The following is a 23944-nucleotide window of genomic DNA, read 5'->3' as shown; positions in this document are numbered from 1 at the left end:
TTCACTAAAGTCCTGGAAAGTGATGAATGCAAGGAACAGTTAGTTTTTCAAGACTTAGAAACCCGTGTGAGGAGAATGTAAGCAAATCCTAATTTGAATATAATGGAGCGAAAAGGAGAGATAAATTTCTTTAGGCATATATGGATATAAATTTGGGATGCTTCTCATAAACAGATGTATAAAATTATAAGTAGGCTAACATGATTGAAACTTCTGCCATAATTTACAGGAATAGCAACTTGGCATTCTTTAGGAGATTTTCAGAATGTGTGAGAAGTGGACATGGACTATTGAACTTGGAGTCCAATCAGCTGGACTCTTCAAGCTCTTCAGACAGCCCTTCAAATTTATTGTATAATTCCCCAAAAGTAGTATCATAAAACAGAGGCAGTTTTTTTAAATGTACCTATTCAGTGGTGGGCTGCAACTGGTTTAACAACCGGTTCTGTGAGCACGCGTGGACCTAATGCATGCTTGGCGTGCACGCCTAACGCACTTCCACGCAGCATTAAACTACAGCCATTTGAAGCTCATCTGCTTACCTTCTAAGGTAGCCCCGGTGAGTAGAACAGCAGAGGCATGGAAATCAGCTGTGCCACGTGAATCAGGTGAGCCAGAAAGTAGGAAATATAGGACAGGATTGGGGGGGGGTAGATGGGGCCAGCTGATAGTCAGAACTACCGATTTGCCCAAACCGGTACGAACAGGCAGCAACTCACCACTGTACCTATTACTTACAGCCAAGCTCTTATGTGAATTTCTTTATAATCTATTTTATTTTTGAAATAATATTGCAATTTTTATCCTATCTCTCTCCATGTTTGTTCTGAGAAGGTAATACTTGAAGGAAATAGGATTTCCACCAAACGTACTTTCATATCACACCTGCAATTTTGTTCTCTTTTTGTATAGAATTTTGGGGAGGCCTTATTTTGGCTTTTAATCATGTTTGTGGGATAAAGATGGATATTGCACTATTGCTTCGTGAAGTAATACATAACGTGTAAATTATGCATGGCTTTTGGTATCCAACAGGCCAAAGTCAATGAGGCAGATGTACACGAATAAATATTACAGTAGAAAATCTATCTTTTATATGCTGTTATGTTTGCTAGTAACATAACCCCAATATAACACAAAGGTAGCCACAACAAACAGGATTGTTGTATAGCAGACAAAGCCACTCTTAATTTTTACTTCAGCTCTCACTTGAATTTGTTTTTAGCTTCCCACTGTCAGGGTTATCTTTTTTTTTTTTCATTCTTTGTGTGTGTGCGTGTTTTTTCAAGAGTATTTTTTAATTTCCACACTCTTAAAAAAATTCTTATAGAGGCAGAGAAATTTGGAGGATTTCCTCTTATTCATTTTCTAACTCATTTAATTGAACCAGATTTGGCTAAAATTAATGTGTATAATCCAGTCTTTGTGTTATATCATGAAGAGACTCTTATTTAAGTCTACTATGGCATTTATGATTCAAAAATTAAAAATAAGGGCCTTTCTTTTCCACAGTAATACAAATAGAACAGAACAGAATAACAGAACTGAAAGTCTTCCTGCTTAGGCAGGAAACCCTATACCATTTCAGACAAATGGCTGTCCAATCTCTTCTTAAAAACTTCCATCCTCATAGGCGAGAAATTATCATTATCATTTCATTATCACTGTCATTGTGACAGTGGGCATTAGTGGGCAAGCTATGAGACCCTTATTAGTGAATCTTTCTCACCACAAGGAAAGTCCAAATCATGTTGTCCCAAAGCTCCTGAGACCATGCTAAAAAAATGAGTCTTTATTACAATTCTTTCATATGAGGACAAAAAAACTAAAGCAAAGCTTTTTGTTGCAAATAGAGACATATTAAATAAATAAGTGTATTGATGGTATCTTGAAGTCCTTACAAATATATAGAAATTAATAAATGGCTGTACAACAATGCACTACAGATGCAGAACTTAATTCTTAAAAACCACTTCTTCAGGGGAATATGCAGTTTCTAGTCATACCCCAACTGCAAGCCACCATATTCTAACATAGGTTTATAATAATTAATTCATAACTTAATTAATTCATAATTCATAAATCATAACTTGATTTATTTATTACATTGTTATAAATAACATTCAGTACTATATAACATTGTTATACCGTATTGAATGTCTGACAGCCAATATATGAAATAATCACACTGCAAAGTACTATTTAGTGTTCAAACACCCCATGTCCAATTTTCCATATATTTGCTTCCAAATATAGATTGCTTTCCCTGCACTATAGTTGCAAATAAATGTCAATAGGTTACTTACTGCTTAATATCAATAAGTAACTTAATGTATTATTGATATAATACAAAGTTCTAAATACATAAAGAGGTCTATAGTCATAGATTTGCAGGAGAAAATTATCAGTCAAGACTGTGGCCATTAAATGCTGATTCTTCTTAGGGTCTCTTTCTGTTTTATATAAGACTAGGTTGTGGTATTAAAGATAATATAATCTTCGAGACCGCCTTCTACCGCATAGCTCCCAGCGACCAGTAAGATCCCACAGAGTTGGTCTCCTCCGGGTCCCGTCAGCTAAACAATGCCGGCTGGTGGGCCCGCGGGGGAGGTCCTTCTCTGTGGCTGCCCCAGCTCTCTGGAACCAGTTACCTCCTGAGGTCCGGACCATCCCCACCCTACTGGCCTTTCGAAAAGCGGTGAAAACCTGGCTTTTCCGGCAGGCCTGGGGCCGTTGATCTCACTTTGTGATCTGGTGAGATCTGGCCATGAATGGTGTGAATGCGTTCTAAGGTTTTCAATGTTTTTTAATCTTTTTAATGTTTTTAGAATGGTTTTTTTTTTTTAATGTATTGTGAGCCACCCAGAGTCTCCGGAGAGGGGCGGCATATAAATTTAATAAATATTTAATATTTAATATATATGGCAATAATCAAAGAGATAAATACACACAAAAGTGCCAATTAACTTCTGTACCAGACTAGATATAACAATTGAATTGTCTGAATAAACAAGTTCTGTATTTAGAGGAATGGAGGAAGTTCATAGTGAGCTTTTTCTTCTTCATTAATAGCTCCCTGCCTTGCATAATCCTAGCCTGCCCTTATATTTTTACTTTTTTTTTTTTAATTCACAGAGTGACTAGCCAGGGAGAATGATCTTTTAATTAAGAGAACAGCATCTGCAATATAAAAAGTGAATCTTTAAAAACTTAAAAATAAAAATATGAAGCTTTAATTTGATCAAGGAAATGTTTAGAATTATGGCTACTTATGTTACAGCTTTTAAACATATATTTCTGGAGAATTTATGATAAACAAGTGAAGCTGATTGGAAACCAATTAATGGAGAACGATGGTTAAATAGGAACTTTATATTTCAGTTTTGAATGCAAAATGTTTAAAATAGATATTTTCCTGGTTTTGTCTCTAAACTTCTTAATTTTGATGTGATCCAGCAGGTCTTATGTAATTATACGGCTTTATTCTGGTTTGAAGTTATCATTCAATCTTTAGTTTTATTATTCTTTTCAACTAGTTGCCCGGTTTGGCCTATAGCCTGACAGAAACAGGAACAAACAAACAAAAATAAAAACAAACTTCAAATATTATAGCAAAGAATGGTTCATTATCTGTGTTTTTGTTGTGTATAGTTAAGTTGGAATAGCAATCAGGTGAATGACAAACACGCACATATATTTTCTCTCCTCATTATGTTTATTTTTAATGATTATTACTGCTGTCAAACCCTCCTTCAATGTTATACCAGTACATTAAGAATCAACACACAAAAAATAAAATACAAAGTTATATTACCTAAGCCTATTATAACACCTGTAGATCAGAATCCAAGGACATTTGCAACTAATTAGTGGATTCCAAATGTTGACCCTCTGTCTCTGTACAGTATATGTGTTTTATGTGTGTGTACATGCATGTGGGGCTGAAGTTTCAAAATCTTATTTCACATGCCTAGTTGGCAAACTATTTTTGAATTACTAAATGCAGATCATCAGACATTCTGAGCTTAATATGCTACTCTATAGCAGCGAGTTGAATAAGCATAACCTTGTCCATTTCCTATCCATCCACTTAGGTCATAACTAAGAACTCAAAGGACACTTTCCATCTGAGGCCTTCATTTAAAATGTGTATATAGAAGAGAAGGAACAGAAATGTGGCAGTAGGGTAGAGTCAACAGCTAGGGATGCACCCTATTCAAGGCAGGAAGAGGAGGAGGTTGGTGGAAGGAGGAAGGGGAGGAAGAAGAAGAAGACCATCTAGAATGGACTATGATAGGGCTGTCAAACTCCCGGCTCATAGGCTGGATGCCCAGTTAGTGAAGTGGGGGAAAGTCCTGATACATCACGTGATGCCGCCGTGATGATGTGAGTTTGACACCCCTGGACTACAATGCCAGAAGAAATCAGATCAGAGTAATAGATTTATATGTTATATGGCTGTGACATAGTAGACTTGGGCTTGAAAATAAGTGGCCAGTTTGGCTACTACTGATTTCCAATGGCTGGCAGTGGTTCGCCTGAATTTTAGGAAAGGATTTATCTGATTCATACCTAGTGATGGTATGAGCTGAATCCATTATGTACTGGGAAAGCAACTGCTTTGTAGCTTTATGAATGAAATAGGATAGTAAAAAACTTCCTTTCTCCCTAGGATCTTTTTATGTATGATCCTAGGGAGTAGTCGCTAGGGTCTACTCAGGCCTTCAAGTCAGGCCTGAGTAGTCCTTGTTTAGTAACTGCCTACTTAGTTGCCAATCCCAATTGTAGTCTACTTGGGCTGCTCCCTTAAATTAGCCATTTGTGCCCCCTGCAAGGCCTCCCTGAGGGAAGCTGCAAGCCTTCAAAACAAAAAAGAGGCCACACTTCTTTTAAGAAAGATTCCTTCATGTCCCTAAGTCCCTCACTGAATCCACATTATTGTCTCTTTTAGGCTTTAACAAATAGATATGAAAATTGCTGATAAAACATATACTATATATTTATTACTTATAACTGGTGCTTCTTGGATTAGACATACAAGTGAATAAAATGCACATATGCTCTAATTGCCCTGGATCTCAAGAGATCAGGGATCTGCGTGTGCTCACATTCAATGTATCTACTTTAGAAAAACATCAGCCTAATAAGAACAATGCCCTGCAGCTGGGGAGGTCACAGGGGAAATCAAAACAACCTAGATGATGGTTGTGATTCTGTAATTGGTTTACTTTAATTTATTTAATTTAAGCACTACCCAGCTGCAAACTGATTCTGGGCAGTGAACAAAAAAGCTAAGCAAAAAAGGAAAATTCAATATAATATAATATAATTACAAAAAATAAGAATGAAGGAATAAAGAATAAGAAGAGATAGTGAGTGTACTAAAAATACTTATACCCCTAAGCATGTCTGCCAGGGCCCCGACCACCTTAATCCAAGGCCTGGCAGAACATCCAGGTATTCTGGACTTTCTGGAATGGTATCAGCGTGGAAGTCACAAGTACATCTGGGGGACTTCGTTCCAGGGGGCAGGTTTTGCAACTGAGAAGATACTTCCTGGACCCCAATAGATGACACTATTTGACTGAAGGAGCATGCCCACCCTGTCAGCTCATACTGGCCAGGCAGACACCATTTGAAGGGTGGTCACTTAGATAATCAGTCTTATGCCATGCAGAGTTTTATAGGTCATAACCAGCATCTTGATTTGCATCGGAAAGCAAATTAGTAACTGTATAGCTCATGAAGCATGCCCGTAATTGCCCAGACTGCTACATTCTGAACCAATTGATGCTTCCAAATTGACTTCACAGGCATCCCATGAATAGTGCATCTCGGTTATCAAACTGTGACTATGACGTCCTGAGCCAGGAAAGGGTATAACTAGAATTATGCAAAGGCCTTCCTGGCCAAAGCTTCCACCTTCTCATTGAACAGCAACTGACAGTTCAAGAAGATTCCCCAGATTTTGCACACTCTTGAACAAGAAAGTGCAATCATTTCCAAGGTTAAAGATGGAATATTCCCAAATTCAAATGGCCATAATGTTTGCCTGCATTCAGTCTTAGTAACATTCAGTCAGAGTTGGTTCCTCCCTACCCAAATCTGCACAAGAACTGGAATTAAACCTCAACAGCCTCACTTGGTTGACCTGGGATCAGAAGATATAATGAGATATCATTAAGATACTGATGATATTGAACCAAAAAGCTGTAGATAATCCAACATTTTTCTAAAGATGTTGAGCAAGAAGGGAATGTCAAACCCTGTGATATTCGATAAAGGAGAAACCTAGAGAGTAACATCTCTCCCACTCCAGCCAACACCAACTGAAACCGATGCCAAATGGAGGAGAATCACTATTACTGTAGATGATGATTAACCCATCCCTAAATCCATAAACCAAATCCAGAGGAACACTATGGTCAACACTATCAATAACCATTGAGAGTTCAAGGAGCATAAGAATGGATATGGCACCTCCATCTCAGGTCCATATTGTCCATATTATTATTATATCTGTCCATATTGAATCCCAGCCTGAAATCTACTAAAAGAGATTTAGATAACCCACTTCTAGAGTCCTCTTCAATTGCAGTTAGATCAACCTCTCAACAAAGCTCCCTAAAAAGTGGTTAGAGACAGTACGATAATTGTCAATGATTTTTCGATTGGCTTTTTCATCATGAAGAACACCACCATGTTCTTCAGAGCCAAAGATACCACCCTATCCCTAGAGGCCATCACCATCATCACTTGAACCCAACTGCAAGTCACTTCACTGGCCACCTTAATTAATCAGGAAGCACCAACAAACAGGTAGCTGAATTAAGCCACACCAAAATTATTCTTTGTCCACTTCTTCAAATTTATTAACCCAAACTCAAACTAGATCACAAAACTGAGCCTCAACCATCTTAGACCGACCTACCCAGTCACAAAAAGAGGATGGGATATGATTACAGTTCTACTTTGATTTTAAAAAACCTGTTTACCCCACTTGTACAGATGGTTTTGTTTGCAGGAATCAGAAATGTGAAGCTGTCAGTTCTTCCAAACAAATGATTAAGTAGATACTCAGGATGACATTCCAATTTTCAACTGTTCTCAAATTCTTGGGATAAATGAGGCTGAGCTGCACATTTTTTTTCTAAGTTCTTAGATGCATATAAGCCTAAACTAAATCCACCTGCTTCTCTTAGATATTGGAGACTGAGTTCCACCATCAGACCATCAAGTGATGAATTACAACTGACACTTTCCCACTGCAATCAGCACATTGAAAGCATCTTCTCTGGTAAAGCTGGAAGCTTATAAATATGAATGGAAGGGCTTTAAAAAAAGGCCAAGTAAGGAACTTGCTCCCTTTGGTTCTTCATACAAAGATGAACCAAATAAGGCTCTGGCAAGCAAATTAAAAAGAATAAAAATCCACACAATCATACAATTGTGACTCAAACATTAGAGACTCAAAGTACACAGAAGGGCATTTGCTTCCAAAGAGCCATAGCTTCCTTTCTGGAATGATTGAATTAATAGTTAGTAGAAGAAAATTAGGGATTTTATTCTTATTAGTATAATACTATAGAGACCTCCAGCAAAGTCACTGTTTTTGTCATTATACTATCAGTGGCCCATAATAAGTCTCAGAAGACAAGTGGCCAGCACTGACCCTGAGGGTAGTTGATTACTTTTCTCCATAGGAACTAATTGCACCATCAACTAATATGGCATGAATTTAAGAGTTCATGCAGGTCCTAATCCTTCTCTTTGCATGCCCTTCTCCAAAGAATAAAATCTTTTACAAAGCAAGCCTTTGATGTATGAAGATACTTTTAAACAGAATTGTCTACTCGATAACTGCTTTCAGGCTTTCTGTTGGGTATGAACCTATACATTTGTTTGTAACACTCCATAGAACTGGTCCCAAAACTGCCAAACTTTCTGGAGTTTATATATGCATAGTCATCACATGCACAGGAATGCATTTTTAGTTGCCCCCCAAATTATACTAAATAACAGGGGCTACCAATGCTTTTGGTTCAAGAGGACAGAAAATTTGGGACACCTCACTGCTAATGTTGCTAAATCTCAGCAACTCCAACCTGTATGTTCAAAAGTGAGGCCTGCTGGGAATTGTAGTTCAGCAACATTTGGATTCACCACCCCCAGTGTAGGCTCTTGCTCCCTTTTTTTCTTACCTGGTCTCTTCTGTAGCAATAAAGAAACCATCATCAGGAGCATTGAGCCAATTCTGTCTCTGTCTCTTGAGCAATGGCATAACACTTGGCATAAGGTCATTTGTGCCGACTTGTAGAGTTTTGCCATTAGTTGTATAGAAATCATGTGCCGCTTGCTGAAATCAATATAAAAGGGAGAGATATCAGCAATATATACCATCCAGTATAGAGAGTTGCCTCCTTCTTTATCCAGGACAAACAGCTCTGGTCTTAGTTCTAATATGGTTAACTGGAGGTCAATTTTGGGCTGCTTGTGGGTCTAAACCATGGGCTCACTTTTGGGAAACCAACAGCAGCCCAAGACCATACTATCCTTCCTGAACTTTTAAATATCTTAATTTAAAATCTTTAATCTTAATTTGATGTACTGGTGCTGCAACAAGATCTTAATCTCTAAACACCTTTGCTGCTTATTGGTTTCTAGCTGATCAGGTCTTCTGCAGGTAAAACAAAGTTCAGTATATAAAAGTTAAACCCATCTGTGAATAGGCCAACCCTTGAATTTTTAAAACAAAATACTATTAAAAAAATGTACCACTAATGGATAAACTGACTCTCAAAATGTTCATGTTCTAATTTTTACAATTGGCTTATCTGTAGGCGGTGCATTTTTCATGATATTTTGGTTAAAAATTCAGGATTAAGCATATTTGCAGATGGGCTTATCTGCGAAGTTTTGCGTGTACTTTTAAGAAGTATTACTATTTACAGTATGTTTATGGATAAGCCCACTCGCAGATAAACCAAACCCAATTTGGGGAGTGTATTTCTTGCCTTAACTGCAAGTCATACAGTAGGTTTTTATCCTTAAAACAGGATTGGGGAACCTGTGAAAATCCAAATGTTTCTGACTATAATTTTGACCAGGCTGAGTAGAGCTGAATAGTTGAAATTCCAGAAATTCTAGACAGGCACAGTTTTTCCACTTTTGCCCTAATTGAAAACTGTCTGTTAGACTCGGGGGAAAGTAGCACATAAGTATAATGGTCTGAACTACACACTAAGTAAAACTTAAGCAGAAGTTGTATCCTGTAATTCAGGACATAAATATGACGAACTTTTAATACTGCAACATTCACAAATTGCAATGGATAAAGAATTGGTGACCTGCACTGCATTTTGTCCTCAGATATTTCATTTCACTTCTGGACTCTGAAGATTAAAAAGTGACAAATGCTTTATCTCAATTTCAGTGAAACCCTCTGCAATAAAAAAACAATCTTGTTTCCTGCTGCTTCTATTTTTTTTTACCTTGTTTTTTTCTTCTAGTAGCTATGAATTCCACTTAATAATAATTAGGCATTAACAAACGGTCCAGGTTTTGTCACAGCATTATGGTAAGAAATTTAACAACAGATGAATTTATTGCACTTGGAACAATCTGGATGTTAAATTGTATCTCATTCTGGATGGCAAATCTCAAAGTTCCAGTCACTATTCTGCATGTAGACATCTGTCAGGTTTAATTTAAAGGACACTTCCACTCACCCCAATGACTCTGCATGCTCACATCCACACTTAACAATCAAATGATTTTTTTCCCCAGCTCAAATTGCAGAATTTCCTTTTTTCCCCCTCTTTCTGCCTTCCCCTCAGCTACGAAGGCCAAATAATGTAACTGTAACAAACCAGCTGTTTCCTATCACTACCATTACCATCTTCACTAGCAAACACAAGGCAAGGATGAGGCAGTGATTAAGAGCTGATTTCTATACTGCATTGGTCAATTGCATAAATCATAGTTATCTCTGACCATTCCCACAATAGGTGCAGGCAGGAGATTGGGGCATGGCAATACTGGCCATGGGATGGCACCTTGAATTAGATCTAGCAAATGCATTTTTTGACTATGGAGTGAAATATATTTTAAAGATGTGTTCAAATAAATGAGAAAGACCAAACATAAGGTCATTAATAGGAAGAGTAAAGTGAGAGGAAACAGAGGGATCTGCTTCTTAATATAAATAGAATGTCATCAGATACCTGAGTACTGACTGCTCTCTCCAAAACCACTGGAAAACATATCTGTCAATTGCCTCACATATAATCAATTAAATTATAATCAATGAGCTAAGACTTTAAGTACTTAAATATGATGTTCTAGGGTTGTTTTGGCAACCTTTGTGTATTATTGATGCCAAACTGCTCTCCTTTTATGCTGAAGGCATAGAGGAAGGACTCCTAAAATCCTTCCACCTCATTTTTTGGCCTTTCCATAAAAAGCAATTTTGCAGCTACAACCTTCAGAATGCTTTCCCCAGGCTGTTTTGCTCTCTTATTTACAGAGGACTGAAAAGAACATATCCATATATCATGCTTTTAAGGATTTTTTTTTTCTCCCAATGATGAAAATTATATCCTGGCAGGAGTTATGCAAGTCCAACCTAAGAAAACACATGCTTCATAAATATTTGGCCAAAAGGAAAAAACAATAACGATGGTTCAGATTAGCACAAACAATTCCATACTGAGTGTTATTACCTGACAACTTTCAAGTGAACTGGGCTTTTCAAAATACCGCTTGCCTTGTCTGTGTATAATCTGAGATAAAGGACTGTGATTTAATGGCTGGTGGGCTTTTTCTGATATATTGTAGGGTATAGGAACACATAGTCCATTTCAAAGCCATTTTGTCTTTAATATGACCTGAGTTCTTTAGAAGGATCCAGTGCAGTGGTGAACTCTAAAATTTGTTACTACCGGTTCTGTGGGCATTGCTTGGGGGGGGGGGTGTAATGTGACTGGGTGGGCGTGGCCAACTTTTTTTTTTTTACTTTTAAAACCATTTTTTCTACAACCTCTTCAGCCGAAGAGGTTTTTTAAAAAATGCTTTTAAAAGCCTCTGAGAATCCCAGCTGAGTTGCCTGATCAGCAGAGGCTTTTTTTTCTTTTAAAAGCCTCTGACGATCCCAGCTGAGCCGCGCAAATATCAGAGGCTTTTTTTTTTACTTTTAAAAGCATTTTTTCGGCGGAAGAGGTTGTAGAAAAAATGCTTTTAAAAATTAAAAAAAATGGCTCTGATGATGGCGCGGCTCAGCTGGGCATGGGGGTGGGGGCAGGGATTTTTGCTACCAGTTCTCCGAACCACCTGCCTTCATTGCTACCGGATTGGGTGATCCAGTCCGAACCGGAAGCATTTCACCCCTGATCCAGTGCCTCTGATCTTCCCAGATATTCACCTGTGTATCTATATTTCTTTGGGCCATCATGTCTCACCAAGCAGGCGAAACCCTGAAGGAAGAGAAGCCACTGGCAGAGGTTTCATTAGTCTGGAGTTTAAAACAAAGTGGCCATATTTCCTAAAGTTAGTTTAATGCACGGTCTAGAATTTATCCTTCAACTTGAACATATTGCTGAATTATTGCCAAATCCACACAAAAAGGTATAGACAAGTTTTAAAATACATATTTGAAGAAGAAATGTCTTTAAAAATGCATATTGTTGAGAAAGTACATTAAAATATATTCAGAAATTCAAAATGCAATTTGTAAGATGAACAGAAGTCTGTCCAGTACAGGCTTGTAATGAATGGGCAGACAGGAAAAAGATGGATCCAACCAGTCAGCCTGCCAGCCATCCAACATAAGAAGCAAATTGTCTTTCCCCTGCCTCCCAAATCTTTGATACTGGAAAAAATCTCAAAGGGGCTGACCTTTTTTCACTTTCATGCTTATTTTCTAGAAATATGAGATGTCTATCTAGAGTGAAAAGAGGTTGAAGAGGAGGGGAAAAAACAGAACTACTGTATACAACTTCCCATGAAATTCTTGAAGTGCCAGTTTTTCTTTGTGCATAAAAACAGCATATATTGTATAAACAGGTCCCTATCAGGGGTTCACAAACTTGATACACTTTTGAGAAGGTCATTGGACAACCTAACACCGCGATGGCGAACCTATGGCACACATGCCACAGGTGGCACATGGAGCCATATCTGTGGGCATGCGAGCGTTGTCCTAGCTCAGCTCTAGTGCGCATGCACAAGCCGGCCAGCTGATTTTCGGGCCTTCCAGGCCCATCAGAAGTTGGGAAACTGGCCATTTCTGGCCTCCAGGGGGATGGGGAAGGCCCTCCTCAGGCTCCTAGAAAGCCTCTGGAGCCTGGGGAAATTGAAAAACGAGTCTACTGGGCCCACCATGCCTTCATGTGCCAAAAGTGGGGAGCGAGGGAGGGTCAAGCATGTATGCACGGGGTGGGGCAGGTCGCATTGAATTATGGGTGTGGGCATGCACATGCGTGACCCCCTGCTCTCCCCCCATTTTTGGCACATGACAGCAAAAAGGTTAGTCATCACTGACCTAACAGGAAGGAATATTTTAGATGTTGAACAGACATCATCAGGAGGCCTATCTCAGCAAAGGCAATCCTTAAAATAGTTGGCCATTTAGAACTTTAAAATGTAAATACCAGCACTTTGATCTAGTGGAAAACATAGGCAACCAATATAGATTGAGTAATTGAGTCATACTCTTATCATTAACATTTGTACTAGCTAAGATGCTTAGAAGGATATATCCACATACAGTTATGTTTGGGTGTGTATTGTGTGTATGAGCAGAACATAAATTATACTAGGAATTTTGCTATTTTCAAACTGCTATGTCTTCTTTTTCTATATTAAGTCTGCCTCTTTATTTCTGTATTGGAGGGAACTCTTTGTTTCATTCCTAAACTAGGTCCTATAAGGGAAAAGCTAGTTTGATGGTTTTTGCAGTTCCTTTTCAGTCATCCAGACAAAATGAACAGGACTGAAATTGAAAATGATCAGCTAACATGCAAAATGGCAAGCTATGACATTTTCTTTTTCATTTTCTTTCACTTTTTGTGTGGAAGAATGAATAGATTTTTCTTGTTCAGATATTTAGCTTCTTCGAACAAAGATTAACATTCCTTTTTTATGAACATTGTACACAAAAGGAAGATGAAATTGTATATATACATACTGTACTGTAACTGGTAGTGATACAGTAAAAAAAAAAGAAGAGGATTAGAGTAAGTCTAGGATGATAAAGAAGATGATTAGCTTGATTCAAGTCAATTTTAATACTATTCAGGCAGAGTAACCTTCCTATGCTTGATTCAGCATGTTGGCTAGAATTTCTGGTAGCTGTAGTCCCAAACCTTTTGGAGAGTACCAGAATAAGGAAGAATGATTAAAAGGACAAACATTGAAAGCAATGCTGAATATATATTTGGCTTTCTAAACATCTCTGACAAGTGTATGAAACCACCACTTAACATAATCCAAATGCCTGTTGACAGATATCTAGATATTGCAGTTTTCATTTTGTTACAAAGTCTCTTATGAATTGCCTCCAGTTCCTTTTTGATTGATGGCCTGTAATATGCATATGTCATCTCTGGGACTTAACTGTGATATAAATCCATCCTTCCAGCTTTCCATCTATTGTAAATCCTTGCTTTACTCATCTTTTTCATTAAGAAGCTATTGATGAAGCCATGCCAATTTTTCCCTAATGGAACTTTAGTGGTTTTGTTTATTTAATTCATTTTGTTTGGGTTTTCCAGACTTATAGCATAATTCTTTCCATGAATAAGATTATGAGATGAGGAAACAGGTAGAAGAAACACTAAAATATTTTATTCTGTAGGTTTCTCTCCTAATCTTTTCCAACAATTTATAGACAAAGGGTTTGATCTTCCTTCCACCCTCTTTCCCTTCTTCCCCTTTCTCCCTCCCTCCCTCCCTCCCTTCCAACTTAAAAAAAATAATTATTCACAATTATAGCCTACCCATCCTATCTCACAGTGGGCAAGACCCATGCTATGGATCTAAGGACCCATAAGGGTCCCTGATGGCATTCCACTAAGGAATGCCATCAGGGACCCAGGAAAAGAGTCTTTTCTGACATTACATTTCTGCCTTGACTTTTATGCCATTTCTTTGGAACATCATCCTCCCCAACACTTAAAATTGGCGTCTCTGGCCTTTAGGATGGCATGACTATGCCACAAAATTTCAGGGTCCAGTGGTAGTGGTGAGGCTTTACAGTGTTGGACTGAATGAGATGTGTGGCTTGTTGATTTAGTTTCAATAGTGATTTTAGTAGGGATATATATATATATTATTTATATTTTTATTGTTCTTGCTGTTGTTTTTAATTGTTGCAAGCCACCCAGAATCCCAGAGTCATGTATGCAAGATGGGTGGTTCTACAATGCTAATAAATAAATATTTTTAAAGAATAGGCACAAATGTTATGGTTGCACTCCTAAGCCCTTTCATCTGAGAATAAGCCTAGCTGAATTCAGAGTTTTCTAAATAACTCTGCATGAGATTTCACTGGATATTTTGCATTTCAAAGAGGTTAGAATTTTTAAAAAATTGAATACTTACCATTTTAGTTCCATGTGCATAACTGGAGAGCCCTAAAATATACATACACAGAATCAATTAGACCCAAATTAACATTTGCTTTTGAAAGTATTATTTTTCTTACAATCTACTTGAAAGCAAATCTAGGGTTAACAATTGTAGAATTGCAGCACTTTCATAAGAGGCCAAAGTATCTTCCCTCTCCATAAAAGTAGCCACAACAGATACAAAACCCAGGATAGCAGGTATCATTGATAGTGGAGCTACAAGATCTGAGAAGCTGTTATGTTGAACATGGAACAAATGGGTTTTCTTTACTACAATGAGCTGAATATGAACATGAAACTTATAGGTAAGGAGGTTGAAATATTACACATTTAACTATAGGCTAGTTGATAGTAGAACAGAGAAATACATCATGAACAATTGAGACATTTAAATAGAAGCTGGATGGGGCTTGCTTGCTCACTCTCTCCATCCACACTGAGTCCTACTAAGTACTGTACCATGAAAATAATAATTTAAACATTTCCAAAGAAAACACTTTGTAAATACACAAGATATACTTACAAAACATCTGGACTGAGCAGCGGGAGAGGGGGTGAACTTGCTTTATAATTTTCAAAATGCCTTTCAACCCTAAAAGTATATTCTTCTCCTGCTCTATTATCACAATATACCATTGCTTCTGTTCAGTTTTTGCTGTTTTGCCTTTTAATTAATATCAATTTCATCATTCTGCACTCTTCCATTAAGAGCATCAGAAATGTGCTTATTCATTACTACTCCTTTCAGCCCTTATTTCAACTAAAATGAACACATTCCACGGACTTCTTGTACTCATGTCTATCTGCTTTATGTCTGCTTCATATCTCACCTTATATATCAAGAATAGGTGTATCCTTATGTTTCCACATAAGGATTGTTTTTGCTTGAGTACATTACATCCACTGATAATTATCTGAGCCATAAATGTGCTGGGATTATTCCATCTAAAGCGCCTATTGGGATAAGTGTATTTTAAAAACTGCGTATTCATTTTTCAATTGGATGGATCCCTCTCTGTTTCTCATTATTTTTGAGGGGGGAAAATAGTTTGAGATTAAATGAAGGGGAATAGAAACACAAGGGGAGGGTAGAAGTGAAAGGAATATCCGAGTATCCGTGCTGAAAAAGGCAAATTATCAGAAAGGTCAGATCCTGAAATCATCCTTGTTCCTGGCCTAACTGAACAGCTGGGAAAGAAGCCAGACAGATACTCCAGTGCTAGCTGGGGATTTCTAGAAGTTGAAGTCCACACATCTTAAAGTTGCCAAGGTTGAGAAAACTGTTCTACCCTGTCACTTGGCCTACAAAAAGTGTCCTTAGTGCTGAGTCCAAATACACAAGGGGGAAAAAACCCCTGCAGATCAAGGAGCTACAGCATGCCCTACTAAAAGGAAGAACAGCCTTACTCCCTGACTACCAAAATGATTTGGTATTGCAATGAATATCATCAATCCTATAAAGTAGGCCAGACTAAGAAACTATATACAGTAGGTTAAAAAAAACTACTTTTACTGGAATAGCTATAAGTAACAGAATCTTGCAAGTCTGAATGTATTTCCCTCTTCCTGCACTTTATCTTTGTGTGAACTAGGGAGGGGCTTGTCTGAGATGTTTTCTCCAATTAGCTCCTTGGAATGGAATGAAGCCATATTAATCTGATAGCAGCTCTTCCTCCTGTCCTTTAGAGCCAATCCCTGATAGAGCCTAACAGGGAAGAAACTAGGGGCCTGAAATTTTTATTCCTTCAAAGGTAGGAATGGAATACAGTCCTGGAGAAGCATATAGGACCCTTTCTTTGCCTGCACTAACAACAGAGGTGGGTTTCAGCAGGTTCTGACCAGTTCTGGAGAACCGGTAGCAGAAATTTTGAGTAGTTTGGAGAACCGGTAAATACCACCTCTGACTGGCCCCGCCCCCATCTATTCCCGCGTCCCAGCTGATCGGGAGGAAATGGGGATTTTGCAGTAACCTTCCCCTGGAGTGGGGAGGGAAAAGAGATTTTACAGTATCCTTCCTTTGCCACATCCACCAAGCCACGTCCAATAAGCCATGCCCACAGAACTAGTAGTAAAAAAAATTGAATCCCACCACTGACTAACAGCCTTCTTTCTGAGTGATTGCTTTCCAATTTTCATAATTGAGCTTCTTCCTACAAGATGATGCAAAAGCTGGACAGCAATCTAGTAAGGGCAGGACTTTGGGGAAGAATCCAGAATCTCATTTAGGAGAGTCCCAGTCATAGTTGTGATATGCTACACCACTTCGAAATAACATATTTATTTTATTTATTTATTTATTTATTTAATTTGATTTGTATGCCGCCCTATCTCCATAGGACTCAGGGCGGCTCACAACAATTAAAATCAAATTAGATAAAAACATATTAAATACAAATTAAACGTATGTTAAAACTCATTAAAATAATCAAACTCCATCAGTCCAGGCTGGGTGATTTAAACAGCCATGTCTTTAGTTCGTGGTGGAAAGTGCGAAGGTCAGGGGCCAACCGGAGCCCCAGGGGGAGTCGATTCCAAAGGGTGGGCACACCCACAGAGAAAGCTCTACCTCTGGGGGCCACCAGCCGACATTGTCTGGCCGACGGCACCCTGAGTAGGCCCTCCCTGTGAGAACGCACTGGGCAATGGGAAGTTGTGCTGGTTGCAGATGGTCCGACAAATATCCTGGGCCTAAGCCATATATACTATCTTTTGAAAAAAGTGAATGCCTAAGACCATAACTCCAGAATCAAAAATTATTTGATTGCATCCTCAAAGTCTTGCTGGCTCCTGTAAAATGCCTATTAAATATTCTTATTTTATTTCATTTCATTCCAATCTTTTCTCCAAAGAACTGAACATGACTTGCATAGGGTTACTGGACACATGATCTTCTGCTTAAATAGCAGATTAATCCAGAAGTAAAAATGGTTGCAATCTGAATATTTAGCTATGCTTTGGCTGAGTATGATAGTCCGCCTTGTCTTGTGAAGCAATTATTTCTCACTAAAAAAATCAAATTGTCCTGAATAAATCTATATTGGCTGTTAGTAATCAGAGGCCTGGGAGTTTACACATGATTTTCATTTTTTTAAAAAAAAGAAAGTCATATTGTTTTTTTCTGAAGCATTCTCTGTGTCCTTTCTTTTTTTCCTATATATAAACACATAGCTACTTTGACAATTTTGTGTCAAGTGAACATTTAGCTTAGCTAAATGACTAATCCATTTTGCTAAAAGTAAAACAATCCCTTGGGTAAACATGACTAGAAATTAAAGTGCCTTGTTGTACATTTAAAAAAAAAAAGGTACAAAACATTCTGCAAGAATCCATTGGTTTCTAAGATTTCAGTAAAACAGCTAAAGAAAAATAGTATGTATCCCAAATGAAGACTACAGTATGCTAAAATTATATAGTACTACTGGATCCCAACTGGGGCATTAAAAACACTCACAAAATTAGAAGCACATGAAAAACAGCAGGGGAAGGATTGTGTGTTCTGCTCCTCCACTGCTGAGATGAAGAATGAATTAGGAATTAGGGCAGCAGGGAGTGTTTGACTCATGTAGGTTCTTGATGCAATTTAGAATATTGGCTCCCCAGGATTCTGAATCACAGAGTGGGGCCTAAATAAGTAGAACGCTTCCCCATTGAGGTGCTCACCTTCAGATACAAGGAGATTGATGGGTCATACCACGTAATGGTGGAACTAGTACATTCCTCCCCATTCTCTCCCTTGCAGTTCTGTCTACATGGAGGATGTGATGTGGTTGTTATCTATTTGTTTTGTTACTATTTTAACCCCAGGTTAATTTTTTTTTAAAAGTCAGGAGGTGATAATCTCACAGTGTACTTAGAAATGTGTAATTGTGATCAAAGATGAAACTTACTTAACTGAAAGAAAAACATCAATATATTTAGGGTGCCTGTTTGCCTCTATATGGGAGATAATGTTTGAGAGAAATATATATTACATTATTTTTATTTAATGTATCATTTTTATTTTCAATTTCAGGTAAGAAATTGTTAGTGCACAGAGTTTAGGTCACATGCATTTTCATATCAAATTGAGGCTGCACATAAATAAAATGTGGGAATATGAAAAATTCCACCATTCTCCAATAAACCAATTGCCAACCAACCGATTAGCTCCTTCCAGCAACTATCACGGTAATTATTCATCATAAAAAAAACCCGTGGTGGCTCAGGGTTGTACATTTGAATTTTTTAAAATTTTAAGCAGATGAGCTATGAAATAAACATAGATTGCAGAGATAAATGTCAGGTGTTCTCCTTATGTTAATCGGGAAGAATAAGAGTGAGGAAAGAGAAAAGAAACTGAACTGGTTTGGGGGAATTCTTTTAAATTTCTTCATTCCAGATTTTCTACCTTAAAAATATACATATTTATGTTAGTTCTTCAAACCAAAGATCCTTGAAAGAAAAGAAGAGTGAGAAAAGATGATATATGTTGATAGCTGAGTCCTCATTTGCAGGAGGGCTGTTATAAACCAGATTATAGACCAGCATGTTACCTAAATGGTATGTATTGTATGATACTAAAATAGGATTTCCTTGTCATGTTAAGCCATGATTTAATCATGATTTAGGGAATTACAATTGTTTAAGCTCACGGATCACATTAAGTTATAAATATGGTTTACCCAAAGTAGCTGGTTTCAAAAGCCACTTCAATTCTAGATAAGCTTCCTGTATGAATTTAACCCTTGTGTCCATCTGCAAGGGAAACTATGAGAAAACCTTCCTGCTGAAAGTTAATAGGTTTCTGCCACATAGGAGAGCCTACTTGAAAAGCTCATGTGCTCAGTGACTTTCATGATGGAAAAAAAGGTGAGATAGAAATCTACCAAAATTAATTAAAAGAGGGAAACCCACAATCTTGTCTCCAAGAGTCATAAATCACAAGGGCACAACCAGGATGTAATGAATTCTATCATTACATGTTTGACACTCGGTATTGGCAATCTAGTCTCAGATACCAAGCATCACCCATAGTAAACACATACTATTTTAAGCATCAGTATTCTTTACATATAGTAGAATAAATCAGTATGATGGCCTTCAGGTGTTCAGATTGATATCATTGCTTCCCAAAAGCTAACTGATGAGATGAAAATTGATGTGGTATAAATTTAAGCTAAGAATTTATTCTTGATTTTTCATTTTAAAAAGCTGGTTTTTTTAAAATGTAATCAATCAAATAAGTGAAGCATTTTGTTTAGAGGAAAAGTCTAACATATCAAGAACTGAAAAAGTTGGATAATCTTTCCAAAGAAAGACTTTTAATGTAGCTGGTTCCTACCTTCCACAATCATAACATTTCAGAACTACTACAGGTAGTTGTCAACTTACAACAGTTCTTTTAGTGACCGTTCAAAGTTACAACAGCAATGAAAATGGGATTTATGACCATTTTCCACAGTTACAACCTTTGCACTATCCCCCTGGTCACGTGATCAAAATTCAGATGCTTGGGAACTGGTTCATATTTATGACCCTTGCTGTGTCCCAAGTTCACATGATCACCTTTTGTGACCTTCCGACAAGCAAAATCAATGGGGAAGTCAGTTTCACTTAACAGCCAAATTACTAACTTATCAACTGCAGTGATTCACTTAACGGTGGCAAGAAAGGTCGTAAATGGGGCAAAACTCACTGAACAAATGTCTCATTTAACAACAGAAATTTTGGGCTCAATTGTGGTTGTAAGTCAAGGACTACTTGTACTATTTTGTACATGTTCCAACCAGGGGTGGGTTCTACTTACCTTTACTACTGGTTTGCAATGGGAGCTCACGTTTGCACATACGCAGAAGCTTCTGCACATGCGCAGATTGTCAATTATGATGGCCAGGCAGGTGGGCAGAGCCTCCCGTCGCTTTTACTCCCGGTTCTAAAGAACCGGACAGAACCAGGAGCAACCCACCACTGGTTCCAACCCCAGGAAAGAGGCAATGGCAAGTCATTTCTGAAAAACCTTGCCAAGAAAACTGCAGAAACTTGTCCTGGCAGCTTCTAAGAATCAGACATGAATTTTCTAAACAAACAAAATAAATACAATTGAAGAGAAGGGGGGAAAAAATCCATTCCTTGAAACTAAGTCTACAATTAGAGATATGTGAAATTTTAAAATTGCTTGTATCATAGATGTAATCTGCAGAAATTGGTTAAAAACTTCTCAGTGGGAAAGATTAATAGATTTCTCATTCAAACACTATTGAGATATTTTATAGCTATATTCTCTTACAGGAAGATTAAAAATAGTTCCGATTTTTATTCAAACCTGATTTATTTCCTGTACCAAATTTTATTTATACCAACTCCTTAGTGTAAAGGTCAGTGAAAAGCTAATAAATATTGCCACTGGCATTCTCCCAAATTTTATTTTTAATAATAATAATAATAATAATAATAATAATAATAATAATAATAATAAAAAGAACAAGGAGGAAGAAGGTTAAGATATCAGGCCTTCATACTTACCATCCAGGCCATTGTGATAATGACTATAATTTCTCTTTCCCAAAATACTTAATGACGAATGACCAGGAGGAGCAAGTAGTCGCTTTGACATTGAGCTCTGAAGGCTTGGTGTTGACTTGATTATATTAGGCTTCATTGCAGGATGAATCTCTGTAATTTTGTTAAAGGAGACAGTTATTTCAAATCAGAATCATATCATCACATTGAGGACTTACATAGTTCAAATTTCCTGGTTTCTTACAGGAAATTGACAAATGTTGGATTAACCTGGACGCCCATTATCATAATCAGAGGATCTGTGGAAATTATTTACTTGAGCTTATCTACCACTGTGAAAAGAGACATAATACTTGTTTAGCCATTAAAGTAGCATGTTTTAGATAACTTGTTCTTACACACACACACACACGCACACAATGCACATTGCTTGAAGTTTGCAAAAGTTTTTGAAACCACTTCCATATTTAGAGAGATGTTTGCAAGTTTTCCAGTTGTTAGCAGGAATTCTGTTCATATAATTAATACTGTATTGTTCCTGTCTGATATGCTTTGCATTAAGAAAGGTAAACTTACAATAAGCAGAGTTGCAAAGCTGTTTTTGAAGAATCTGATGATCTGTAGATAATGTATGTATGTATGTATGTATGTATGTATGTATGTATGTATGTACAGATGCAGGGGTGGGTTCTACTTTACTACCGGTTCGCAGCAGGGCCACGTGCTCTTCTGCGCATGCGCAGAAGCATTTTGATGACATTGGGGTCGGTGGGTGGAGCCTCCTGCCGGTTTTACTACCGGTTCTATAGAACCGGTGCGAACCAGGGGCAACCCAACACTGTACGGACGGACAGATGGACGGATGGACGGACGGACGGATGGATGGTCTAACCAATAAACTAAACAAACAAACTTTGGTGTGACTTGACAGAATTCATTTTAAATGGATAAAATTTCTTCCATTGTGCATGCAAGACACATGTAAAGCATACACAGTGTATGGCATTCAACAAACATGTACCACTAGTACTTGCTTAGCTACCATTCATTCATGAAACATTCACAGTCACAGCAGCACTAAACAAATGATTGTCACTGCCACCCTTTGACGTTACAGCCATTGCAGTGCCCCACAGTCACATGATTAAAAATTCAGGGCTTGATAGTTCACTTTCATTTTTGACTGCAGCTTGCAGCAGCCTCCCCATTTCTGTCCTTTCGGTTGCCCTGCACTCCACAGAAGGGCCAGCAGCTGTCTTGGCCAGGTGGCCTTATCAGCAATGGAAGAAGTTAACAAAGGTCATCTGGTGCTGTGGAGGACCGCAGTGATAGGTGGCAGGGTGGCCAAAACAGCAGAGACAGAGACAAGCACAGCAGGACAGGACAGGAGAAGTGATTTGGATTAACAACTGCAACTGGGACTACTGAAATTAATGCAGTGGAATCTGGAGTTGAAGTGAGGAAAGGAGTAAAAAGACCAGCTAGCTTGGAATCGCTAAGTGGGAGGAAGAAGTGGAAAGCAGATACTCCCTAAATTTATTTTATCTAGTAATTTCCCTGTCTAGCAAGATTCCTGTTGAGCAGTAATAAATATACCATTCTGATCAATGGTATTCTGATCACAGCTGATACTGTAGCTGTGTCATCCTGAGTCCTTGTACCTGGCAACTGCTGACACTAAGGAACATGATGTTTCATTTAACAACTGCATCATTTAGTGATGGAAATTCCAGTCCCAAATAGGGTGGTTAAGCAAGGACCACCGGTAACCTAGATTCATGACTTGAACAGTAGGAGAAGGGCATGACTGGACATAGCTGACCAGCTTCAGCTGATGTACTAATTGCATTGTTGCCTGCTGCGGGAAGACCTAATACTAATTATTCATGCTCTTATGAAACCTCTTACCCATCCTTTAAATGCTACTCAGAATACATACCCATGTATGGCTTCCAAAACTGGAAGAATATTATGCCTACATCATGGTTTTTAGATGGGTTGCCAATTCAGTTCAGTATACTATTTAAAGTGCTACTATACTATAGTAGCACTTGATGCTATACTATAAAGCAAGGCTATCAAACTCCCGGCCCGTGGGCCAGATGCGTCCCGTGCTGACCACACTCACACCCAGTTTAGTGAAGGGAGGGAAATCCCGATATGTCACATGACACTGCCATGACGACATGAGTTTGACACCCCTGCTATAAAGCTTTTCAAGGCTTGGCAAGTAGGTAATTATGGAACTCTGATTGGATTTGGCTAGGAGAGATGTGGGAAATGTGGGACCACATTTCCATGATGTCAGTGAAGCCAAGCTGGCCAGTCTTCTGTTTAGCAGTGCTACAGAATGAGATCTCTATAGAAATGAGACTGCTTAGGAAATTATTAGAAACATTAATATTAAAGACCCTTTAGAAACATCACCTATATCTCTTCTGTAAACCTGGAATTTTAAAAGTCAGCTGTCTTAAATCCACTTTTTAAATAGCAAATTTCCAGAAAAAGTTACAAAAAGAAATAAAGTCAGGTCAGAGAAATCTCAAAGGTTACCATATCAATTTAGCTCAGGAATATATATGTCAGTAAAAATCTTTGACGGAAGATCTTTTTACAGTCTGGGGAAGAAGATAGAATTATCTCCAATTATCTATCTATGACTGTCAGTCAAACATGAGAAATTCAGTAAATGATTAGCTGGGAAAATTTATAAAAGGGAATTATACAGAAGCCATTTCAGCTGTACAAGATAGATAGCTACAATTTCCTTTAGTTTGCATGGTTTAGATAACTTTGGCAAGCAATTACTTTGATAAGCCTCA

General features: G+C 37.9%; 1 protein-coding gene across 1 annotated transcript in view; it reads right to left on the bottom strand.

The window, feature by feature from the left end:
* MTA3 (metastasis associated 1 family member 3) overlaps positions 1 to 23944 on the bottom strand; it is a 125490-nt gene that overhangs the window by 10681 nt on the left and 90865 nt on the right. The window contains exons 16-18 of the mRNA XM_034427684.3: positions 21126 to 21275; positions 14599 to 14630; positions 8202 to 8356 (exon numbers count right to left, since the gene is read on the bottom strand). Of these exons, the coding sequence (XP_034283575.2) occupies positions 8202 to 8356; positions 14599 to 14630; positions 21126 to 21275 (337 nt within the window). The remainder of the gene's footprint in view (positions 1 to 8201; positions 8357 to 14598; positions 14631 to 21125; positions 21276 to 23944) is intronic.

Source organism: Pantherophis guttatus, chromosome 1 (assembly GCF_059756535.1).
Source record: "Pantherophis guttatus breed Tessera chromosome 1, ASM5975653v1, whole genome shotgun sequence".
Taxonomy (NCBI): domain Eukaryota; kingdom Metazoa; phylum Chordata; class Lepidosauria; order Squamata; family Colubridae; genus Pantherophis; species Pantherophis guttatus.
Note: the sequence above shows the minus strand (reverse complement) of the source record. Positions and strands in the feature narration are given on the sequence as shown.